The following is a 22,565-nucleotide window of genomic DNA, read 5'->3' on the forward strand; positions in this document are numbered from 1 at the left end:
CTTCCTTCTATTCAGTTTTCTCAGGGTTTATGTGGTGAATGAATATTTATTGTGGGTGGGGGAGAGAGGTTAGCATCTATTATGAAAATCATGGAGGCTTGGGGTTTTTTCTTTTAATTTCAGGCAGTTAACCACACTGATTAATATTCTTTGTTGAAGCAACCCTAACTGGCTCAAGGTGTATTGTCCTATTAATAAACTGTAAAATTCAATTTGCTAATATTTTTATGATTTCTGCATACACATTCATAAGTGTAATGAGCCTTTGGGATTTTTTATTCTTTCCTTGTGTAGTTTTGATAACATGTTTTCTACTAACTTCATAAAATGGGTTGGTAAGCATTCTTTCTCTTTTTCTAATATTTTTATTTATGTATTTATGTGACTATACCAGGTCTTCCCTGGGATCACAGAGTGTGAGCCACCGGATGGCTACGAAGTCTTTTTTCCATCTTTTTCTATACTTTAGAATAGTTTCCCCAAATCTAAGTTATCTTCTCCTTGACTGTTTGGTAGAACTCATTTATTGGGGTTTCTCTGGTAGCTCAGACAGTAAAGAATCCACCTGCAATGAGGGAAACCTGGGTTCGATCCCTGGGTCAGAAGATCCGTTGAAGGAGGGCATGGCAACCCTCTCCAGTATTCTTGCCTGGAAAATCCCCATGGTCAGAGGTACCTGGCAGGCTACAGTCCCTGGGGTCACAAAGAGTCGGACACGACTAAGTGACTAAGCACAGCACACAGCACATCCATTAAGCAGTATGGACTTGGTTTTGTTGTTCAGTCACTAAGGCATGTCCGATCACTAAGTCATGTCTGACTCTGCAACTCCTCTTGCTTATTGATCTTTGTCTATCATTTCCACTTATGATTGTTTCACTACTTGTTCTTGGGTCAGTCTTGATTATTTGTATCTTAGGAACTTTTCAATATCAGCTACTGAAAGTATTAGTATAAAGATATTTAATTCTTTAAAATATTTTGAGTCAAAAATATTTACAACTATAGATCTTTTCTTGTTTCCTCATAATATTTATTTATATTTTTTCTTTTTTATTGATCATACCTGCCCAAAACTCACTGGTTTTCTTAATCACTTCAAATAACTTGCTTCTGTTTGTTGATTAATGCTACTGGACTTTCTGGGTTTCTACTTCATTAATTTCTGCTCTAATCTATATTATTTCCTTCCTTCTCTCTTTAGATTTGTTTTGCTGTTCTTTTTTTTTTTTTACAGCTAAGAAAGCTTAGATAATTTCTTTTCAATCTTTATTGTTTTCTAATAAATGCATTCCTAGCTCGAAATTCTCCTTTGAGTAACACTGTGGTTTTATCTCACAAGTTTATATGCACAGCTCGGGTAGTCATTTGCTTTTAAGTACTATAACTTCCATTTTGATTTTCTCATTAAAACATGAATTATTTAGAAGATATTTTTTAATCTCCCAATGCATTCAGGGGATGTTCTGTCCATCTTTTTGTGGGTGGTTGCTGTTTTTATTGCACTGCCCCCAAAAGAATGAAGACTCGATGACTTCAACTTGGGAAATTCACATGTCCTTTGTGGCGTAGGTCAATTTTAATAAATTTTTCTATGTATGTATTAAAAAGGAGCACACTCAGTTGGATGTAGAGTTAATTCCATTTTTCAAATCCTTGATATTCTAATTAGTTTTTCTTTTTCTTAATCTGTTCATTTTTGAGAATTTTGTTTCCTATGGCTGCCATAACAAATTACCACAAACTTAGTGGCTTTAAGGGCTTCCCTGGTGGCTCAGGAAGTAAAGAATCCACCTGCAGTGCAGGAGGCCCAGGTTCAATCCCTGGGTCGGGAAGATCCCCTGGAGAAGGGAATGGCAACCCACTCCAGTATTCTTGCCTGGGAAATCCCATGGACAGAGGAGCCTGGTGGGCTACAGTCCATGGGGTCACAAAGAGTCGGATATGACTGAGAGACTAACACTTTCACTAGTAGCTTTAAACAACAGAAATTCTTTTTTCTTTTTTAAAATGTATTTATTTTTAGTTGGAGGATAATTGCTTTACAATTCTGTGCTGGTTTCTGCCATACATCTGCATGAAGACAACAGAAATTTATTCTGTTGCAGTTCTGGAGACCAGAAGTCTGAAATCAAGGTGTCATCAGGATCTTGCTTCCTCCTGAGACCCTTAGTGACAATCCATTGTCTATGGCTTCCAGCTTCTGGGGGCTGCCCACCCTGGCTGGAGGCCACCTCACTTCAGTCTCTCCCTCCATCTTCATGTCGCCTCCGCCTCTGTGTCTCCAATTCCCCTCTGCTTCCTTCTTACAAAGACACTTGTGATGGCGTTGTGATGGTGCTTAGAGTCCACCTGGGTAATTCAGAAGGGTCTCATCTCAAGATTCTTCACTTTATTACACTTACAAAGACTCTTCACGAGTAAGGTAGTATTTAGAGGCTCGAGGGATCAGTATGTAAGCATATCTTCAGGCCACAGTTCACAGTTCTCCCCATTACAAGAGCAGTGTGTTAACATCTCTTCAATTCTAGGTTAGTCAATTTCTTTTTCAAAGAAACTTAGCTGTAAATATTTCAAAGATGTGGCAAGATAATGGCCCTATTATCAGGTTACTTTAAGCCATAAGTAGACACTGGAATTTAAGAGGAGATAAGTCAAATTGATCCATGGACCATTAATTATACAAGAATAAGGCATGTATACAGGGCTTCCCAGGTGGCACCAGTGGTAAAGAACACGCCTGCCAATGCCGGAAACGTAAGAGACACAGGTTCGATCCCTGGCTTGGGAAGATTCCCCTGGAGGAGGGCACGGCAACCCACTCCAGTATTCTTGCTTGGGAATCCCATGGACAGAGGAGCCTGGAGGGGCTCCCGTCCATAAGGTCACAAAGAGTCGAACACAACTGAAGTGCCTTAGCACATGTGCTTGCAAGGTATGTATACAAAAATAATAAAACTTTTTTTGTATACGATAGGAAGGTATGTAAGCTTATCACCAGAAAATCCCTCAGTGTCTTTTAAAAGTAACTACTTCAGGAGCTTTCCTTATGTCTCAGTGATAAAGAACCCGCCTGCCAAAGCAAGGGACATGGGTTTGACCCCTGGCCTGGGAAAATCGCACATGCAGCAGGACAGCGAGGCCCTCGTCCAAAACTCCTGGGGCCTGTGCTCCACAACAAGAGCCACTGCCCCGAGCAGCCTCCGCGCACAGCAACTGAGAGTCCACAGGCAGTGAGGCCCCAGGACAGCTGTAAAGAAAAAGAAACAAAGGCATCTTTTAAAAAATAAAAACACTCCAATTTTTACTTGTTCAATAGGAACTAAAAAAGGCTAAATGAATTGAGGATGTTGACATGGGCGGCACTAAAAACAAGAACAAAAAAGTTGTGGTAGTAGGTGTTTACAATGTCAAAGCTGTTATATTTCTTTGGTGCAACTTCACTTTTATGAATTGTCTGTCTCTGTCCTTAACACTTTTCATTTCGAGTTCTAATTTATCTGTATGAATATTGCTACATTATCTTTTCAATTAATTCTAAAACTTTCAGAGTCGTTTTATTTCAGCCTTAGTTTTTATTTTATCTTTGCATCATCACAGCTGATAAAGTTGGGCCTCTCTCTGACTTTACAACATGTTTTTTTTCCCTTTGCCCCACTTTCTCTAAGCTCCTTTTGACCCTATTTTCCCCAGACCTGACTTCAGTTTACCCCTCTGCACACCCGAAGCCTTAGCCTCAGGTGTTTTCAAGTTCAATTACAACTCCCAAAGTAGATTTAGGTTCTATGAAGAATGCCATTATTGTTGTTTAGTTGCTAAGTCGTCTCAGACTCTTCGGCCACCCCATGGACTACGGCCTCCAGGCTCCTCTGACCATGCGATTCTCCAGGCAAGAATCCTGGAATGGGTTTCCATTTCCTTCTTCAGGAGATCTTCCTGACCCAGGGATCGAACCCACATCTCCTGCATTGCAGGCGGATTCCTTACCACGGGTGACCAAAGTCGTCCTGAAGAATGTCATAACTGCCCCCAAAGTACATAAGTTCTGAGAACTGTGTGAATGACCAGTTACTTTTCCATTTCGTCAGAACCCCACCATTATTTCCAAGGCTCTAGCAACAAAACCTCTGGCTTGATATTTCAAGTGTGCAAGCTATTTTTAAATGCATCTGGTCGCACTGTTCTTTTGTTAAAAAAATAATAATACTTTTTAAAACATCCTGTAGACACAGCCAAAAAACATACTTTGAAAGTTAGTTAGGAAAGGGACGTGATTTTAAGGGCAGCTAAAGAAAGGTGAACAAACCCAGTCATTTGAAATTGTTTTGTCATTCGCTGACTTTTTTTTTTAAAAACCAAGCTCAAGCAGAACTGATTCTGAAAAGGACAGAGTTACAGAAGGGCACCAGTGTGCCAGGGAGAGAGGGCCTCGGAGGCGGTGTGAGACCATCTCTCGGCCACCTGAGCAAATATTCTTGGCTCAATTAAGCTGCAGCTGCTGAGCTAGTAAAATCCACAAAAAGAAGGAACAGGGTGAATAAACAGACAGCCATGAAAGAAGAAAGCGCAGCCAAGAGAATCTCCAGATAAGGCCAAGGCATTAGAGAGAAAAGGAATTTATAACCTAGAGAACAGACTTCGCTGAGGCTTCTCACATTTCTACTATCTGGGCTGGAATCATCTGGGTTCACATAAAAGGCTGCTGTGTCCCAGTCATCATTCATGTGTCTCTAAAAGGCACAAATTCCAGCATAGGCAATTTCGGTGGGAACTGAGCGATTTATTTACTGGAGTCTTGCTTACGACTGTTGTATCAGGCAAGAGAAAAGATCCGCTCACAGGGAAAGTGGGGGGCCGGCGTCCTCTTCCTACGACTCCGGAGGGGGTCTCTGCCGGACCCGAAATGAGAGCCAGTTATAAAACCTCGGCGAGGCCAAGGGCAGAGCCGCTCAGCGAAGGAGGCCGTAAACCAGATGGAAAGATACCCTCGCCCCACGCTTTCCTGGAACGTAATCCTCAGGTCTGGGGTTTAAATCACTCTATGAACCAGTTTCCATTCCTGTAAGCAGGTGACCGGGCATCCACGAATTCAGAACTGCCAGACGAAAAAAAAATTGGTAAGGTGATGAGACCTACCCAGCGTCTTCACCTGAAGACCAGATGCCTCCGGGAGTGCGCTGAGGGATGAGAAGGGCTCAAGGAGGAGGACCGGTCCCGGGAGGGCTGTGGTCCCCACCTGTCACCCCCGCTCCCTGAATGGCCCAGGCAGGACCTTTCTGGGGGCCAGTATCCCCAGCTATGAGAACAAAAGAGAGCCCACCTGCATTCCTTGCGCATGCGCAGCAGAGCAGCTGCTGCTTGCGATGCCCTGTCCATCTCACCCCTGAAACTCTTAGCTAGAGACAGAAAGGGAGCCAGGTAAGGGCTAGCAGTCTCCATCTTCAAGGAGCAAGAAGCTAAAGCCGCAAGGCGCCGCCCTTCCAGTGTGCTAGGTCCTTCAAACCTCCGTGAGAGGTGACTCCAGGGTACTAGGTTCTTCCAGCACATTCTCCACTCCTCTGCAGGAGGTGAGGCGGTCTCTGAGGGCTCTTCTTCTTTCTACACGTCCACACCCTCCTCCTTCCTGATCCCACCCAGGCAGTCAGGACCCAGGTGTGCTCACCTGCTTCCCTGACTACCCTCTGGCTCTGCCTCCCCTGGGGAAGCCGTGATCTCACCCCGACCTCAGGAAACCACCACCCACCTCCTTCCAATGGGACTCCTGTCCCGGGTCCCTGGAATCCACATCTGTCATTTGGATGACTAAGCAGTCATCCCCTTTCTAACAGAAGCCAGGTCTCCTTCCGAGGAACAGCCTCGCGCACCACCAGCCTCACCACGTGTGGTCGCAGTGGGTTGGCAAACACAGGTGCAGTGAGGTCCAGGGCTCCTCCTCCGGGAGGGACTCTCCCAGGGCTCTGGGGACACTGAGGAGAGTTAGGGACCTGTCTGCAGGGCAGGAATAGAAACACAGATGTGGAAGACAGACTTGCAGACACAGCGGAGGGGAAGAAGAGGGTGGGACAAACTGAGAGTAGTGTGGCCATATGTACACTAGCATGTGTAAAATGGCTAGCTAGGGGCACACAGTATCAGTAGTGTTAGTCGCTCAGTCGTGTCCACCTCTTTGCGACCCCATGGACTGTGGCCCACCAGGCTCCTCTGTCCATGAGATTCTCCAGGCAAGAACCTACAGGAGTGGGTTGCCATTCCCTTTTCCAAAGCTAGCAAGAAGCTGCTGTATAACACAGGGAGCCCAGCTCTGTGCTCTCTGATGACCTAGAGAGGTGGGATGGGGGGTGGGGGGTGGCAATGGTAGAGAGGCTCAGGAAGGAGGGGATATATGTATACATATGCTATGGTTTTTCCAGTGGTCATGTATGGATGTGAGAGTTGGACTAGAAAGAAAGCTGAGCACCAAAGAATTGATGCTTTTGAACTGTGGTGTTGGAGAAGACTCTTGAGAGTCCCTTGGACTGCAAGGAGATCCAACCAGTCCATTCTAAAGGAGATCAGCCCTGGGTGTTCATTGGAAGGACTGATGCTGAAGCTGAAACTCCAATACTTTGGCCACCTGATGTGAAGAGCTGACTCATTGGAAAAGACCCTGATGCTGGGAAAGACTGAAAGCAGGAGGAGAAGGGAACAACAGAGGATGAGATGGTTGGATCGCATCAGCAACGTGATGGAGATGAGTTTGAGCATGCTCTGGGAGTTGGTGATGGACAGGGAGGCCTGGCGTGCTGCACTCCATGGGGTCACAAAGAGTCGGACACAACTGAGCGACTGAACTGAACTGAACTGATAGCTGATTCACACTGTTGTAAAACAGAAACTAACACAACATTGTGAAGCAATTATACTCCAGCAAAAAATTAAAAAATACAAACCTCAGGAATGGATGCTCTCACAGTCCTAAAAGCCAGATATCTGACATCAAGGTGCCAAGCTCCCTCCAGAGGCTCTTGGAGAGGATCCCTGCTCGCCTCCTCCAGCATCTCGGGGCTGCCAGCATTCCTTGGCTTCTGGCTGCATCACTCCAGTCTCTGTCTCCTCACGGCTTTCTTCTCTGTGGTCCACCTTTTTCTCTTCTGCCTTTTACAAGGGCATGTGTCACTGGACTTAGGGCCCATCCAAATAATCCAGAATGATCTGATCTCAAGATCAACTTAATGACGTCAGCCATGACCCTTTTTCCAAATAAGGTCAGAGTCAGGGGTGCATGGATTAGCATTACCATCCGGGAGGCGGCCACTCAGCCCACCTCACCCAGTGCTCACCCTGTGCCTGGCCCTGTTCTCAATTCAATTTCGTCCTCCCAACCTGTTTATAACATAGGACTGCTACTGTCCCCATCTAACAGATGAGTAAGTCACGTTCCCGAGACAGCACGGAAGGGCAGACCCAGGATTCAGGTCCAAGCTGCCTGGTCCAGAGCCCACAGCCTTAATCACCATGGACACCCCAGCCCTAGGGCAACGTGGGGGCCATTTGCTGAGTGCCTTCTCTCCTCCCACTGTGTGTGAGTGTGTCACACCCTGTGTTCCTTCCAACCATAGAGGCGCTGGGGGATTGTTCTTTGCATTTTATAGGTGAGGAAATAGGACTTTGGGGTTGAAGACTCAAGCCACACAGCTGATGAGTGACAACGTTAGGGCTTGAATCCACGTCCATCTGACAAGGAAGCTGTGCTCACGTTGACTGTTCTCATCAGGACTTTGTGTGACCACAGGCCAAGCTCCGTGGCTCGGCCTCCGCAGGCCACTGAGGCTTGTGCATCCACCTGGATGGGAAGAGGAGTGGGAGCAACACCTCTTCGCAAATGCTTGGCCCAGAGTCACACGCTGCTCTTCCTGTTCATGGTCTGCTGGCCAAAACTGGACATGCCCTAGGGGGCCTGGGCCACTAGACAACGGGCCACCCCCCCGCCACATGGAGCGGAACTGCTCACAAAACTTCCCAAATTCTCAGGGTTTGGGCACACAGTGGGCACTGGATAACTGTCAGTGAATAAATGAATGCATGAACAAATGATGTTAACCAGGGGAAAATGAAGGTGCCTCCACAGCTTGGCCAGCAGAGAGTGGGCAGGTGTAGCTCAAGGCACCGCTAGCCTATATGGCTATTTCCTGCAAATTCTTAAAAGGTGCCCCCTTCTTCAAGATTTCCGTTTATTAAAAAAAAAAAACAAATCATCATAATACACAGATCTTTTTTAGAACAAGACAGTTTAGCGCCATCTGCTGTAGTGAAGTATCTGCACGGTCTGTGACATGAGTGGCGCCTCCTTGGAACAGGCACCGCTGTGCAGTGCGCAACCTGCACGGCTGTACAGGGCAGCTCTGAATCTGACAGTGAGTTGACTGACCAGGCCAGTCAGGAAAGTGGTCCAGGGCTGCGAGGGGACCTCAGGAAAGACCACATGCAGCTGGGATCGACCCCTCATGCTTCAGCTGCTGGAGGAGAAAAGATACGGGGAGTGAAGCACAGGCTTCCTCCACTACCAGAGGGGCAAACATGTCTAATTTCCAGACACTATGGTCTGGAAATGGGCCAACCAGATGCGCCAAGGAGCAAAGAGATTCATGCTGGTGGGTTGTCAGCCCTGACTGGGCTCTGGTTCCAGGAGGGCAGCCTGGCCAGCGGATGACTCCCACCAGGTGGTACCATATTGGTCTCAAAGGTTTGGTGGAGCAGTGGTAAAGAATCTGCCCACCAGCGTAGGAGACGCAAAAGATACAGGTCAATCCCTGGGTCGGGAAGATCCCTTGGAGGAGGGCATGACAACCCACTCCAGTATTCTTGCCTGGAATATTCCATGGACAGAGGAGTCCATGGGGTCACAACACACCAGACACAACTGGGCACCCACACAGGCTGCCAGAACAGTGCTTATGTGCCCATTTTGGAGATTCTTACTCATGTCAGACACAGGGCAAATTCAGGGTTCTGAGCTCACGAAGGGTCACTGCTGATCCTTGGACTGGAGCCAAGTGTGTAGGTCTGTGGATTGGCTTTTGCCCATCTGTGTTCCAACTACACTGCTGCCTCTGGTCCTTAGCACCCAGGAGCAGCTGGGGTGGTGGCAGATGTCTTTTAGTCTGGTGTCCCTCAGTCTCCAGGTCATATGTCTGGCAGTCCTAAGAGGCGGCTGCACCCATGTCCTGCTAGGACTTTTCATATCATTGCCCCACACACTGTGTGACTTTAAAACATCCTCTCCCACTTCCATTAACATGGTGACATCACAGTCTTCTGAGTCAGTATTTTCCTTATGTTACTTTTTTTTTTTTAATTTTAGATTCACAGCAAAATTGGGCTAAAACTACAGAACATTGCAGAGGATGAGATGGCTGGATGGCATCATGAACTCAATGTACATTAGTTTGAGCAAACTCTGGGAGATGGTGAAGGACAGGGAAGCCTGATGTGCTGCAGTCCAAGGGGTCACAAAGAGTCAGACACAACTGAGCGACTGAACAAGAGCAACAGAGCATTGCACATACTTCCTGCCCCCCCCCATCCCACACACAGAGCCTCCTTCACCATCAGTATCCATCTGGAAAATTGTTATGCCCATTATTATATTTTTTCACAAAGGAAAAATAAAATCAACATCAAAGTACACTTCACAAATGGGTGCAGAAAATTATGAGAACCGCTAAGCACTTAGATCTTCACGACCAAGATAATCACAATGGTATGATCACTCACCTAGAGCCAGACATCCTGGAATGTGACATCAAGTGGGCCTTAGAAAACATCACTATGAACAAAGCTAGTGGAGGTGATGGAATTCCAGTTGAGCTATTTCAAATCCTGAAAGATGATGCTGTGAAAGTGCTGCACTCAATATGCAAGCAAATTTGGAAAACTCAGCAGTGGCCACAGGACCGGAAAAGGTCAGTTTTCATTCCAATCCCAAAGAAAGGTGATGCCAAAGAATGCTCAAACTATCGCACAACTGCACTCATCTCACATACTAGTAAAGTAATGCTCAAAATTCTCCAAGCCAGGCTTCAGCAATACATGAACTGTGAACTCCCAAATGTTCAAGCTGGTTTTAGAAAAGGCAGAGGAACCAGAGATCAAATTGCCAACATCTGCTGGATCATCAAAAAAAGCAAGAGAGTTCCAGAAAAACATCTACTTCTGCTTTATTGACTATGCCAAAGCCTTTGATTGTGTGGATCACAATAAACTGTGGGAAATTCTCAAAGAGATAGGACCAGACCACCTGACCTGCCTCCTGAGAAACCTGTATGCAGGTCAGGAAGCAACAGTTAGAACTGGACATGGAACAACAGACTGGTTCCAAATAGGAAAAGGAGTTCGTCAAGGCTGTATATTGTCACCCTGATTATTTCACTTCTATGCAGAGTACATCATGAGAAACGCTGGGCTGGAAGAAGCACAAGCTGGAATCAAGATTGCCAGAAGAAATATCAGTAACCTCAGATATGCAGATGACACCATCCTTATGGCAGAAAGTGAAGAGGAACTAAAGAGCCTCTTGATGAAAGTGAAAGAAGAAAGTGAAAAAGTTGGCTTAAAGCTCAACATTCAGAAAACTAAGATCATAGCATCTGGTCCCATCGCTTCATGGCAAACAGATGGGGCAACAGTGGAAACAGTGTCAGACTTCATTTATCTGGGCTCCAAAATCACTGCAGATGGTGACTGCAGCCATGAAATTAAAAGACACTTACTCCTTGGAAGGAAAGTTATGACCAACCTAGATAGCATATTGAAAAGCAGAGACGTTACTTTGCCAACAAAGGTCCATCTAGTCAAGGCTATGGTTTTTCCAGTAGTCATGTATGGATATGAGAGTTGGACTGTGAAGAAAGCTGAGTGCCGAAGAATTGATGCTTTTGAACTGTGGTGTTGGAGAAGACTCTTGAGAGTCCCTTGGACTGCAAGGAGATCCAACCAGTCCATTCTAAAGGAGATCAGCCCTGGGATTTCTTTGGAAGGAATGATGCTAAAGCTGAAACTCCAGTACTTTGGCCCCCTCATGCGAAGAGTTGACTCATTGGAAAAGACTCTGATGCTGGGAGGGATTGGGGGCAGGAGGAGAAGGGGACAACAGAGGACGAGATGGCTGGATGGCATCACCGACTCTATGGACGTGAGTCTGAGTGAACTCTGGGAGTTGGTGATGGACAAGGAGGCCTGGCGTGCTGTGACTCATGGGGTCGCAAAGAGTCGGACACAACTGAGCGACTGAACTGAACTGAACTGAAGCACTTAGAATAACTCGCATAAACACACATGCACAATGGCTGGGACATAAGAATGAGATTCTTTATCAACTACTGGGCTCTTGGACAATTCAGGATTTGTCAAGATTCCCAGTTATATGAGAATACCTTGTGCACTGTCTCTGGGATAACTCAGGAGACTATCTGCAAACCTTCAGGTTGACATTTTTATAGAAGTAACAGTAAATCCAAAGGAAATCTTTTATGGCTGTACTTTCCTAGGTGAGTGTAGGAAAAGGGACAGATGCTCTCTGAGCCAGGAGACCACTCCTCTCCCCTGGCCTGGCCCCTGGGTTGTGGAGTAGAAAGCTGTGAGCGACACTGCGAGAGAGCACATCGAAGCTTGCAGAGATGAGCATCTAAAGAGTTCAAGACACAGAAGATGTGCTGTTCTACCGTATACTATAAAATCAGCACATTGAACACGACCACAAAGAAGTTATCATCCAAGCGTTACTGCATCCTCTGGGGAAGGGTTGCCTTCATAACCATCATTGACAAAGCACAGTAACACCTTGAGATTGCCGCTGGAAGCCAGTGTTCCTGGATGGCTGAAGGGACAATGTCCACTGTGTGTAATACAGCGTGGCCTTGGTTAGTGCCCCAGGAAAGCACACGGGCAAGGTGAACTGTGTTGTTTCAGTGTAAACAGGTTCCAAAGAGCCATGTACTGTGTGTGACAGCAAGGTGGGGGGTGTGAAACCATCAGGAACTGGTGCCTTGGACCATGAACACAATGTAGTTATGGTCCCTAGACTTGAACAGATAGAGTTGGTGCCTGGAGAGGAGGAAGCAGCTTCACGTGCACTGATTGGGAAAAAAAAAAAAGTTCCTCAGTATCTCTTCTCTGCATGATTCTAAACCTTCATTGATAAATCAATACACCTCAATGGAGCCATGCATTTTTTAAATATTTATTTATTTGACTGTGTCAAGTCTTAGCTGTGGCATGCAGGCTCTTTGATGGCTGTGCACAGACTCTCAGGCTCTGGTGTGTGGGCTCAGGAGTTGTGAAGTCTGGGCTTAGTTGCATGTGAGATCTTAGTTCCCCACCCAGGAATTGAACCCACGTCCCCTGCATTGCAAGGAGGATTCATAACCACTGGACCACCAGGGAAGTCCCCTCATGCATTTTTGAACACATGTTTCAATCGAACTGTTAACATGGCCAGAGGCCTCACAAAGACTATTTACCCCGGATCCCACACAAGCTAGGGGAGGCCTTGGTAAACACCACAGTAAATACCGCTTGATGGGCTTGAGGAAAAGGAATTAATGGGCTCACAGATGAGAGCCTGGAGAACAAGAGCATACATCTTTGGAAAATAGACAATGTGATGATACAAATGAGATTTTTAAAAAATAATAATAAAGAACTGGAAAAAAAGAATTATAGTATGCTTTGCATTTAAGAACAGTTTTGTTGTCCCTACGTCTTATATTTTGGACAGAAGAGAAGAAAATCAGTTCTACACCTTGTCAGAAAAAAAAATACATTGAGATTTAGAAAGTATACACACAACTGGGACATTTTCTACTCCAATAATATATCACTAACCTAGACAACAAAACCAAGAGAGAGAGACATTAATAGAGGTTTAAACAAGTGTATCTCTCAGGCAGATCCTTTAATTCCTTTAATTTTACATTAGGATATAAAATTGCTCATTCTAATGGGTTCGTAAATGCCTAGTCCTTCCGAAGCCCCATTGACAAATACACAACACAGGCAGAGGGAAATATACTGTGGTTTCTGCTCCGGCTGTATTTCTGTTTCCTAATACCAATGATGAACTTGAAGCCTGGTGTTTGCATACAGATAGGTCTAGATCCCCATTTTGCTGCGGCTGTACAGTTAAGCATGTCACTGATGTGTTACTTCCCAGCCTCAAAACACAATTTAAAGACCACTTGATGGAGAGTGGAATTACAGCAACGTGCTTAAAGCGTTATGGCTGAGACTCTTCCCAAAACTGCTGGCAATAGGGCAAGGTTCTATGGCACATAAAAGTCAATCCCACAGTCCTGAGCTGTGACAGCTCATGGGTTCTGACTCTTTTTTACACTTCTTCATGCCCCCCGCCATGGTACACTGCCACCATCCCTCCCTCCATCCAGTGACCGCCGGGGCCACCCACAGTGCACACAGCAACGCACAGGGCCTGCCTTCCAGCAGCTCAGAGACGACATAAGCCACTGGCAGAGAAGCAAGTGCAATACAAAGGGAACACGAGTGCATTCCTGCACCATGAAAACACAGAGGAAGGAATGTCTGCCAGCTGGCTTCCCGATGGCTCAGTGGTAAAGTATCCGCCTGCCAATGCAGGAGACTCCGGAGATAGAGGTTCGATCCCTGCGTCAGGAAGATCCCCTGGAGTAGGAAATGGCAACCCACTCCAGCATTCTTGATTGGGAAATTGCACAGACAGAGGAGCCTGGCGGGCTACAGTCCATGGGGTCAGAAAGAGTTGGACACGACTGAGCGACTGAGCACACACACATGCCCCTTTGAACCAAGCCTTGGTGAACACGAATTCAACCAGCAAACAATGAGATGGGGTATGAGAAACGGCATCCCCCACAGGTATAAAAGCACAGAGGTGCGTTTAAAAACAAAACTAACTCACAAATGCACAGCTTTCTCAGGAAACAGGGGCAGAGAGGCAGGTGGAGTGGCTGCATTGTAAGACGGGAAAGACCCTGGAAAGTCAGGGCCAGATGACAAGCGTCCTTCACTGTGAATCCAGGAGTTCACCGTGCAGGCAGCAGAGGGCCACTGAAGAGGCTTTGTGGGCTCTGTGGGTTAGCTGGTTGCTGCGGGTGGTGTTGCTTCCCCGTATAGGAAGCAGAGATGGCAAGTCATCTATGGAGCAGCAACATAGAGCATGACTGTGCTGGAGATAGGAAAGAGGTGAGGGGACCAGCTAAAGGCCACCCCTGGGCATGGGCACCAACCCCAAGTTCTAAGTGGAGGTGATAAAGATCCAGGGCTGGGAGTGATATTTAAGAAGAGCTTTCGCCAAGGGCTTGGTGTCCAAATGAATGGGAGGAACAGGAGAGTGGAAAATGTCCACAAGTCTCTACCTTGAGTAAACAAACAAAACCTGTGTGCATGTTAGTCACTCAGTCGTGTCTGACTCTTGGCTACACCATGGGCTGTAACCTGCCAGGCTCCTCTCCATGGGATTCTCCAGGCAAGAATACTGGAGTAGGCTGCCATTTCCTCATCCAGGGGATCTTCCCAACCCAGGGTTAAAGCCTGAATTTCTTGCATTGGCAGGTGGATTCTTTACTGTTGAACCACCAAGCCCAGACCCAGACTTACAAATTCACAAGGAGAAATACAACTGTCACGTGGCCTAAACCCTGTTTCATGTGGCCATTGCAGTCTCTGCTGCGTAACCTGGGGAGAAAACTTATGAGTGGTTACTGGTGAGCAGGAGGTCAGGCCCTATGACCCATGTGGTCTCCTGCATGGTGGGCACAGACTGGGGGTCTGATGTGCTCCAGCCTCCAACCTCCTACCTGGGCACCCTCACAGGCACTGTGAACATTTGTCTCGCTCTGGTCTCCTTTCTCTGTTCTCCTCTGGACAAGGTTTCTATTGTCCCTCCCCATCAGATCACTTCCTAAATCCTACCGTTTCACACCAGCATCATCCCCGCTCCCTAGTGCCAGCAGAAATGGAGCCCAAACGCTGTGCTGAGGCTGTCTGTGGTCAGGCCACATCTCCCTTCCAGACTCGCTTCCTTCAATACGATTGCACACGTCTGATGCACTACGGAGAGGTTAGCTGTGGTATCTGTCTCCTGCTCACTCCCGAGCCCAGGGTCCTCTTTGGTTGTAGTAGTGATGACTGCCTGCATCAGTTGAGCCCTTTCTCTGCACTAAGGGCTGCTGAATACCTATTGATCCATCTAGTCTTCAACCCTGGGGCATTATACAAGCCTTGAATCCAGCCCTGAGCCTGGAGTCTACACTCTCAAAGATTCCACCATCTGTAACTTCCACGTCTGCGCAGCCCTTCCATGGTCCACACGGCACTATGTGAAATCAACACTCGAATAGGTTGGATTTCTACTGTGAAAAATCACGGATTAGAATCATGAAAGGTGGTGCTAGTGGTAAAGAACCTGTCTGCCAATGCAGGAGACATAAGAGAGGAGAGTTCGATCCCTGGGTAGGGAAGGTCCCATGGAGAAGGAAATGGCAACCCACTCCAGAAAGCTTGCCTGGAAAATCCCATGGACGGAGGAGCCTGACGGACTACAGTGTACAGAGTCACAAACAGCCAGACACGACTGAAGCAACTCAGCACCCACTTAGCATCGAGACCCTTAAAATTAAATGCTTCAGTATTTTTAAAACCAGATACCTTCCTTTACAATAAAATGAGACTGTCAAGACTTCTTGCCTGATTCTAAAATCTGTATTTACTTTACACACATATCTTGGATGTGTCAGATGGCATTTCTTTTCAAACACCCTGTCATTCAGACCATTCCTTCCCAGATCTCCAAAGCAGTCGGATTGACAAGGTTTTACTGTGTGAAGTGATCTCCAGCTGTGGCATCAAGTAGGGTTAAGCATCTTAACTTCAGTTTGCCTTCTTGAGTGTAAAAGCTGGCTCTGCCACAAACTTGCTGAGTGATCTCCTTGTCATTGTTCAGTCACTGAATCGTGCCAGACTCTCTGCACCCCATGGACTGCAGCATGCCAGGCTTCCCTGTTCCTCACTATCTCCCAGAGTTTGCTCAGATTCACGTCCATTGAGTCCGTGATACTATTCAACCACAACCTCTCTGACTCACGTTTCTGCATCAGTTTCTGCATGGGTGATAATCATGACCATCCACCCATCATTGGTGAGGTCAGCTGATAACCTTGGTACAGAGGGGCAGAGAATAAATACTCAATAAACACCGGCTGTCACTATTCTACACTATGTTCTAAAGACGTGGTTGAATATTTCATTTTTTTGGAATGAGATGTAAAACTGTCTTGGTTCAATTCTATTCAAGAAAATATAATAAATAAATATTAAAATGAGGTCAAATCACACACTTGTTTTGGATGGATGGCTAATCTTTGTTTTCTCCTGCATGGGTCTCTTGAGGACTTCCCTGATAGCTCAGTTGGTAAAGAATCCACCTGCAATGCAGGAGAACCTGGTTCAATTCCTGGGTTGGGAAGATCTGCTGCAGAAGGAATAGACTACCCACTCCAATATTCTTGGGCTTGCCTGGTGGCTCAGCTGGTAAAGAATCTGCAGGCAATGCGGGAGACCTGGGTTCGATCCCTGGGTTGAGAAGATCCCCTGGAGAAGGGAAAGGCTACCCAGTCCAGTATTCTGGCCTGGAGAATTCCTGTGGACTGGGTAATCCATAGGGTCTCTTGAAAGAAGGAACACCGTGCATCTGTGCCGTTAGCAGCAGCGCTGACTCACTACTAAAAGAGAGGAAAACTCGGGACTCTAAATTCTGAATCTTTCAGACAGTCTCACTATCTTCCAAACACTGCCCCCACATCTTGAGATACTTTAAAATCGATAAGAATAGATTTGGCAGCAGAAGCACATAGTATCTGAAAACAACAATAAGGTAAAATATAATTCCCATTCAACTTTTGGGACTCTGTGTATTACAGGTGGGTTTTTAGTTTTAGCTAACTTTCCCCCTCTTTCTTCCCTTTTTGCTCCAGTTGTTAGTATCCGAGGGTCAGAGAGAGTTCAGTTGCACAGAGGAGAAAGCGATCAGTGCTGAATGGCTCTGTCAGGCTCCTGTATTTAAGGGGACAGAATTGCATATCACAGGAAAATGATTGTTCTGCTGCCTTTTCATTAACAATTTGTCTAAAAGGAGACAGATTTAACTGCTCCTGTTGAAACTGGGAAGCAACCAATTGAATGTGTTCCATAAGGATTATGTCATACTTCAAACATATGGTGAGCTACAAACACCAAGACGGTGCCTTTGGAAATACTGGTGAATTCCTTGTTATTTGGTGACTGTTTAATTGAGCGGCCATATATACTACTTTAAAAAAAAGGAACTTGTCAGTATCTACACAATCTCACATGAAATATTGTAATGATTTTCTTTTATATATATTTTTTTGGTCCCTGACACATCACAGAAAAATTTCTTTGGGAGACCTGTACAGAAGGTTATTAAGAAAACGGTAGCTACAAAAGGCATCCCAGGTCAGCATTATCCAGGGCTAGATCACACCCATGGCCTGAGGAAAACAGAGGGTATTTTCAGCCATAGGAAAGTCCCTTGGGACATTAGAAAGTCAGGCAGGACACCAGGCGATCCTTCCACAGACAGGACTGTCCCACACTCTGCAAGACACAATGTCGCTGGGCCATGCACACTAAATGCTATCAAGAGCACAGGCCCTTCTATTCACACCTGGAGAATCCCATGGACAGAGGAGCTTGGTGGGCTACAGTCCTTAGGGTCACAGAGTCGGACACGACTGAAGTGACTTAGCACACTCCCCATCATTGTGACAACCAAAAATGCCTCCTCCAATTTCCACAGTGTAGCACTGCTCAGGGAAAATCACTCCTACAGCAAGCCACGAGAAATGGCTTGCTAAGATCTAAGCCATAAGATCCAGAGAGAAAAATCAAGAAGGTGGGAGGTGGGGTGCATTTATCTGGGATTCTGCCTCTTGCCAATCAAACAGCTCAGGCTCCACCCCCAAGCCCTTGCCCCGGGAGTCTCACAAGTCTCGGAACACAAGCAAAGGTTCCTCTTAGCAAAGCCATCTCAGGACAAAACTCACATTTTATGTTCTAATTTCTTTGACATTCAATTTATGCTCTGCCCCACATACATCCCTACCATGGAGGTAAATTTACTTAGGACTCTCTGATGGCTCAGCAGGTAAAGAATCCACATGCAACACAGGAGATGCGGGTTCCATCCCCGGGTCAGGAAGATCCCCTGGAGCAGGGCAGGGCCACCCACTTCAATATTCTTGCCTGCAGAATCCCAAGGACAGAGGAGCCTGGCGGGTTGCAGTCCATGGGGTCACAAAGAGTCAGACGGGCCTGAAGTGGCTGAGCGTGCACTTGAAGATGAAAGGTTTCCACCTCAAAGGAGCAAAGCACAAAGCTGATGTGCTGTTACACCAGTGAGGGAACGATCCTTGGTCTTCTTGATGGTCCCCAAATAATCCCCGGCCTGGAGACACTCAGTCTGCCAACAACTGGCACTGATCCCGGATGGAACTTGAGTGTCTGTGCATTTTCACTTTGCGGTTGGCATCTCCCTTCCTGATTTGCAGAATGCGCAGCCGCCTGGAGGTGGAGCATAACTGCCACAGTTGCGGCAGCAGAACCAGGCTCTGTAACTTCCTCCACAGAGGCACCTCTAGTGTTCAGAGGAAACAGAGGGCCAAATGAGGAGTTACGTCAAGGAGAGAATTATCATAAAACACTCATCAGACACCAGTTATGTTACCCACGTGCTCTACACAGGAGAGGGGCACTGGGCTGCCTTTCAGGGCTAAGTCCATGTGAGAAGGATCTTTAGAGGCCCTAATGCCAGCCATTTCTCCCTGCCCTCACGCATTAATATGCGTTTCTTGCACAATGATGTGTGCTGCTACTAATACTAAACACATGATAAAAATGAGACCCAGTCCCTACGTCTAAGCAGTGCCAATTGAGGCTGCTGATGCTGTAACAGAGATAAACACAGCATTCTCGAGAACATCGCGGGTAGGGCAGGGCCAGGGGTTGGCAGGAGGCAGTGATAACTTCCCCCCAAATAAAATGCCTGAGATCCTGAAATGATTGGGGCAAATGGGTGTCATATGCCTGAATGCCCGAGAACATTAAAAACTGGAAGCAAGTTTTGTGTCTAGACCGAGCTGAGTCTAGGAACCTATTTGATATGCAATTTTCTACTTAGCAGAGCAGGTACACAGAATTCAATTTGGGGGTGATCTGTATTCTATTCAGTTTCCACAATAGCATTCAAAGGTAGGCAGGGACAGGGGTATTTATCTTCCTGCAAATTCACTCCCTAGGGGTCCGCTGGCTCATAGCGGGTTTCAGTGCAAGCTAGGAGGATGGCAGAACAGACAACAGCAAGAAATTACAGCCACAAATCGCCCTGCGGGAGCCTCACTACCAAAGCCACTGGCTTCTGCCTGCTCCTGTAATTGCAGACCCCAAACTGCGGGAAAAGGGATAACTAACCTGGACCAAAAAAAAACCAAAAAACAAAAAGCCTCTTCCACTACCTACAGAGCTGGTGTTGCTCTAGTCTAGGGCAGAAAACCTTTTCTAACATATTTCCTTGAGCTAAAATATTACCATTTCATCACATTTTATCATTTCTAAAATTTGGAATGTGTTTTGCAAACAGCCCATTTTAAGCAATAGTATTTCGTTCTCATCACACCAAAAATACTGTTATTTAACTGATAATGCATTTTACAATCAGTGATATCTGAGGATCTAGGAAAATCAGTAATTGCCATGAGTTAAGAAGTATCTTACAGAACAACTAGAAAAATAATACTGAATGGCTAAGTGCTGCTTCCCACATACATCCATGTCGTCAAGAGTTTTTCCAGCAACCTTGAGGTTCAACTTTTGGGATTTCCAGGGAACTATTAGACCTACCCTACACTTGGGCTTCCCAGATTGCTCAGTGATAAAGAATCTGCCTGCAGGTGCAGGAAACTCAGGTTCAATCTCTGGGTCAGGAAGATCCCCTTGAGGAAGAAATGGCAACCCACTCCAGTATTCTTGCCTGGAAAATCCCGTGGACAGAGGAGGCCAGCAGGCTACAGTCCATGGGGTCGCAAAGAGTCGGATATGACTCAGCAACTAAAAAACAACAAAGCCTTCACTTAAGTCCTTGCAAGATAGACCTCCTGCCCAAGCTCTCCCCCACCCCTCGAGGAATAGCCCATCTCTCATCAGTCAGAGGGCACACCAAGCAGAGACAGAGGGGTGGAGTTAAACCTCTGAGCTCAGCCCATGTCACATTCTTGATTTTAAGAAAGGAGTGCCCCAAGGCCACCGCTGCCTTCTGCCTCTGTTGGGGCCCTGGGGACAGTGAGTCAGCATCCCTGCAGTGCTGCAGAAAGCTCAGCTGCCTCCTCATTCAGCAGCCCAGCTTCAGGAACGACCAGGCAAAATGGTCCATTTCTTGGAAACACCTGACTGACAATGATCGTCTTGGAGAAAAGTATCCAGAGCCCAGGCATGATGTTGATCTGGTGCTGGGATGGAGCTAATAGCAGGGACTCACTCACCGCATGGTGGGGTCACCTGTTACCTTTCATCCTCTTGTTCATTCATCCTCCATGGCTATTAAATCTCAGACCTCGCATCTTGGGCCTCAGCATAACTCACTAAGAAAAATCAAAAACGATGCACTGTAGACATCTCTTTTCAAAGTCTTCATCCCAGGACTAGGTGGAAATTTTTTCCTCCTAACCAATCTAGGATTTTCATGAAAGTGTTAGCCACTCAGTCAAGTTGAACTCTTTGCAGCTCCATGGACTGTAGCTCGCTAGGCTCCTCTGTCCATGAGATTTCCCAGGCAAGAATACTGGAGCGGGTTGCTGTTCCCTTCTCCAGGGGGTCTTCCCAACCCAAGGATTGAATCCAGGTCTCCTGCATTGCAGGTAGATTCTTTACCGTCTGAGCCACCAGGGGATCCCAGGACTTTCATGAAAAGCAGCTAAATGCCGAACAAGGTTCAGAGAGCTTTAGAAAGGGCTAGAAACTTCCCCACCCATGGCCAACAACCTTGAAAAGGCCAGTGGTGACTTGAAAGCTGAGTCCATTTAAGGAGCTGTTAATAGCCTGAGCAGTAACACAGAAAAGCCAGGAAATATCCATTCTCCACGGGAGCCTGGCCAAGCCAGGCAACTGTCAAAACACCTACAGAAGCAACCTTTGAGGTGGGAAATGAGAGGAGAGCGATGAAAAAAAACAGACGTTGTCAAGAAATACAGTTTTACTGAAAGAAAAAAGCTAAAGGGAAATACAAGGCTAATATTTGAGAGTGAGAAAAATATATGACTTCTCTGCTATTGTTTGGGAATTAAAAATTGGGAGACACAATAAACCTACATTAAGTTTTACAAACTTCGTTTTTAAAAATGTTGTTAATGGCATTGTTTACCAGACACCGTGAAAAGATGAAAGTCATCGTGTGCGAGTATATTCATGGGGAAAGATGCTGTTGCTGGTGTTCAGTCGCTCAGTCGTGTCTGACTCTTTGCAACCCCATGGACTGCAGCACGCCAGTATCTCCCGGAGTTTGTTCTAACTCATGTCCATTGAGTCGATGATGTCATCCAACCATCTCATTCTCTGTCACTGCCTTCTCCTCCCGCCTTCAATCTTTCCCAGCATCAGGGTCTTCTCCAATGTGTCAGCTCTCCGCATCAGGTGGCCAAAGTATCGGAGCTTCAGCTTCAGCATCAGTCCTTCCAATGAATATTCAGGGTTGATTTCCTTTAGGATGGATTGGTTGGATCTCCTTGCTGTCCAAGGGGCTCTCAAGAGTCTTCTCCAGCACCACAGCTTGAAAGCATCAATTCTTCGGTGCTCAGCCTTCTTTAAAGTCGGACGATAAAGGGAAAGATGGGATTCCAGAATAATGAAGAGGCCTGACTGTGTGTGGAAGGCAGCTACATGCTGAGTGCTCCAAGGCCCCAGAGAACCGCAGAAGAACAAGGCAGAAGGTGCGGGGGGACAAATGCCACCCACCACCTGGGAGCCCCCCGGTGGGTTGTCCCATGAATGAGCAACAAATGCCTGAGACTTAGACGTCTGCTTGGCCAGCAGCTGGTGTGACCCGAACAAACACACAGCTCTCTCTACTGAGGCACCATCTTGACATGTCCCATGCTTCCTGGGCCCACATCTGTAAAACGGAAGTATTAATACTTACAGGTGTGTTGCTGTAATTGATGGGAAGGGGATGGGAATCTGAACCTGGTACATTACAAATTTTCAGTACAAGCTTGGATTTGGTTTCTTCCAAGGAATAGAGACAAAGACAGAGAACAGGAACTGCAATGAGGTAAATAAAATTTAACAGCATCACTAATAACAAGAAATAGCTTATTAGAAACAGATATAAGGGGGAAATAAAATGTTTACATATGGCCTTGTTCTATATAACGGGAGGCATTGTGTGTGTGTGTGTGTGTGTGCACATGTGCGTGTGCTCAGTCATGTCTGACTCTTTATAACCCCGTGGACTACAGTCTGCCAGA

At 46.4% G+C, this 22,565-nt stretch overlaps 1 protein-coding gene across 20 annotated transcripts in view; it reads right to left on the reverse strand.

Moving 5' to 3' along the window:
- Positions 1 to 1,994: 1,994 nt before the first annotated feature.
- Positions 1,995 to 22,565, reverse strand: part of ATPSCKMT (ATP synthase c subunit lysine N-methyltransferase) — an 88,328-nt gene continuing 67,757 nt past the window's right edge. For 8 of the 20 annotated variants that reach the window (XR_015148613.1, XR_015148615.1, XR_015148606.1 and 5 more), the window contains one exon: positions 21,281 to 22,210. Coding sequence is in view for 12 of the 20 variants with exons in the window: in XM_086361213.1 (XP_086217339.1) it covers positions 22,109 to 22,210 (102 nt within the window). In the remaining 8 variants the exon portion in view is untranslated. Of the gene's footprint in view, positions 3,251 to 4,759; positions 5,096 to 6,929; positions 7,135 to 8,196; positions 8,496 to 21,280; positions 22,211 to 22,565 lie in introns of those variants that run through there. The other 12 variants (XR_015148614.1, XM_086361212.1, XM_086361194.1 and 9 more) reach the window with 6 other exon arrangements.

This window comes from Bos grunniens, chromosome 20, assembly GCF_055505025.1.
Source record: "Bos grunniens cultivar Pamir isolate PY7600 chromosome 20, Bosgru_T2T1.0, whole genome shotgun sequence".
Classification (NCBI taxonomy): Eukaryota; Metazoa; Chordata; class Mammalia; order Artiodactyla; family Bovidae; genus Bos; species Bos grunniens.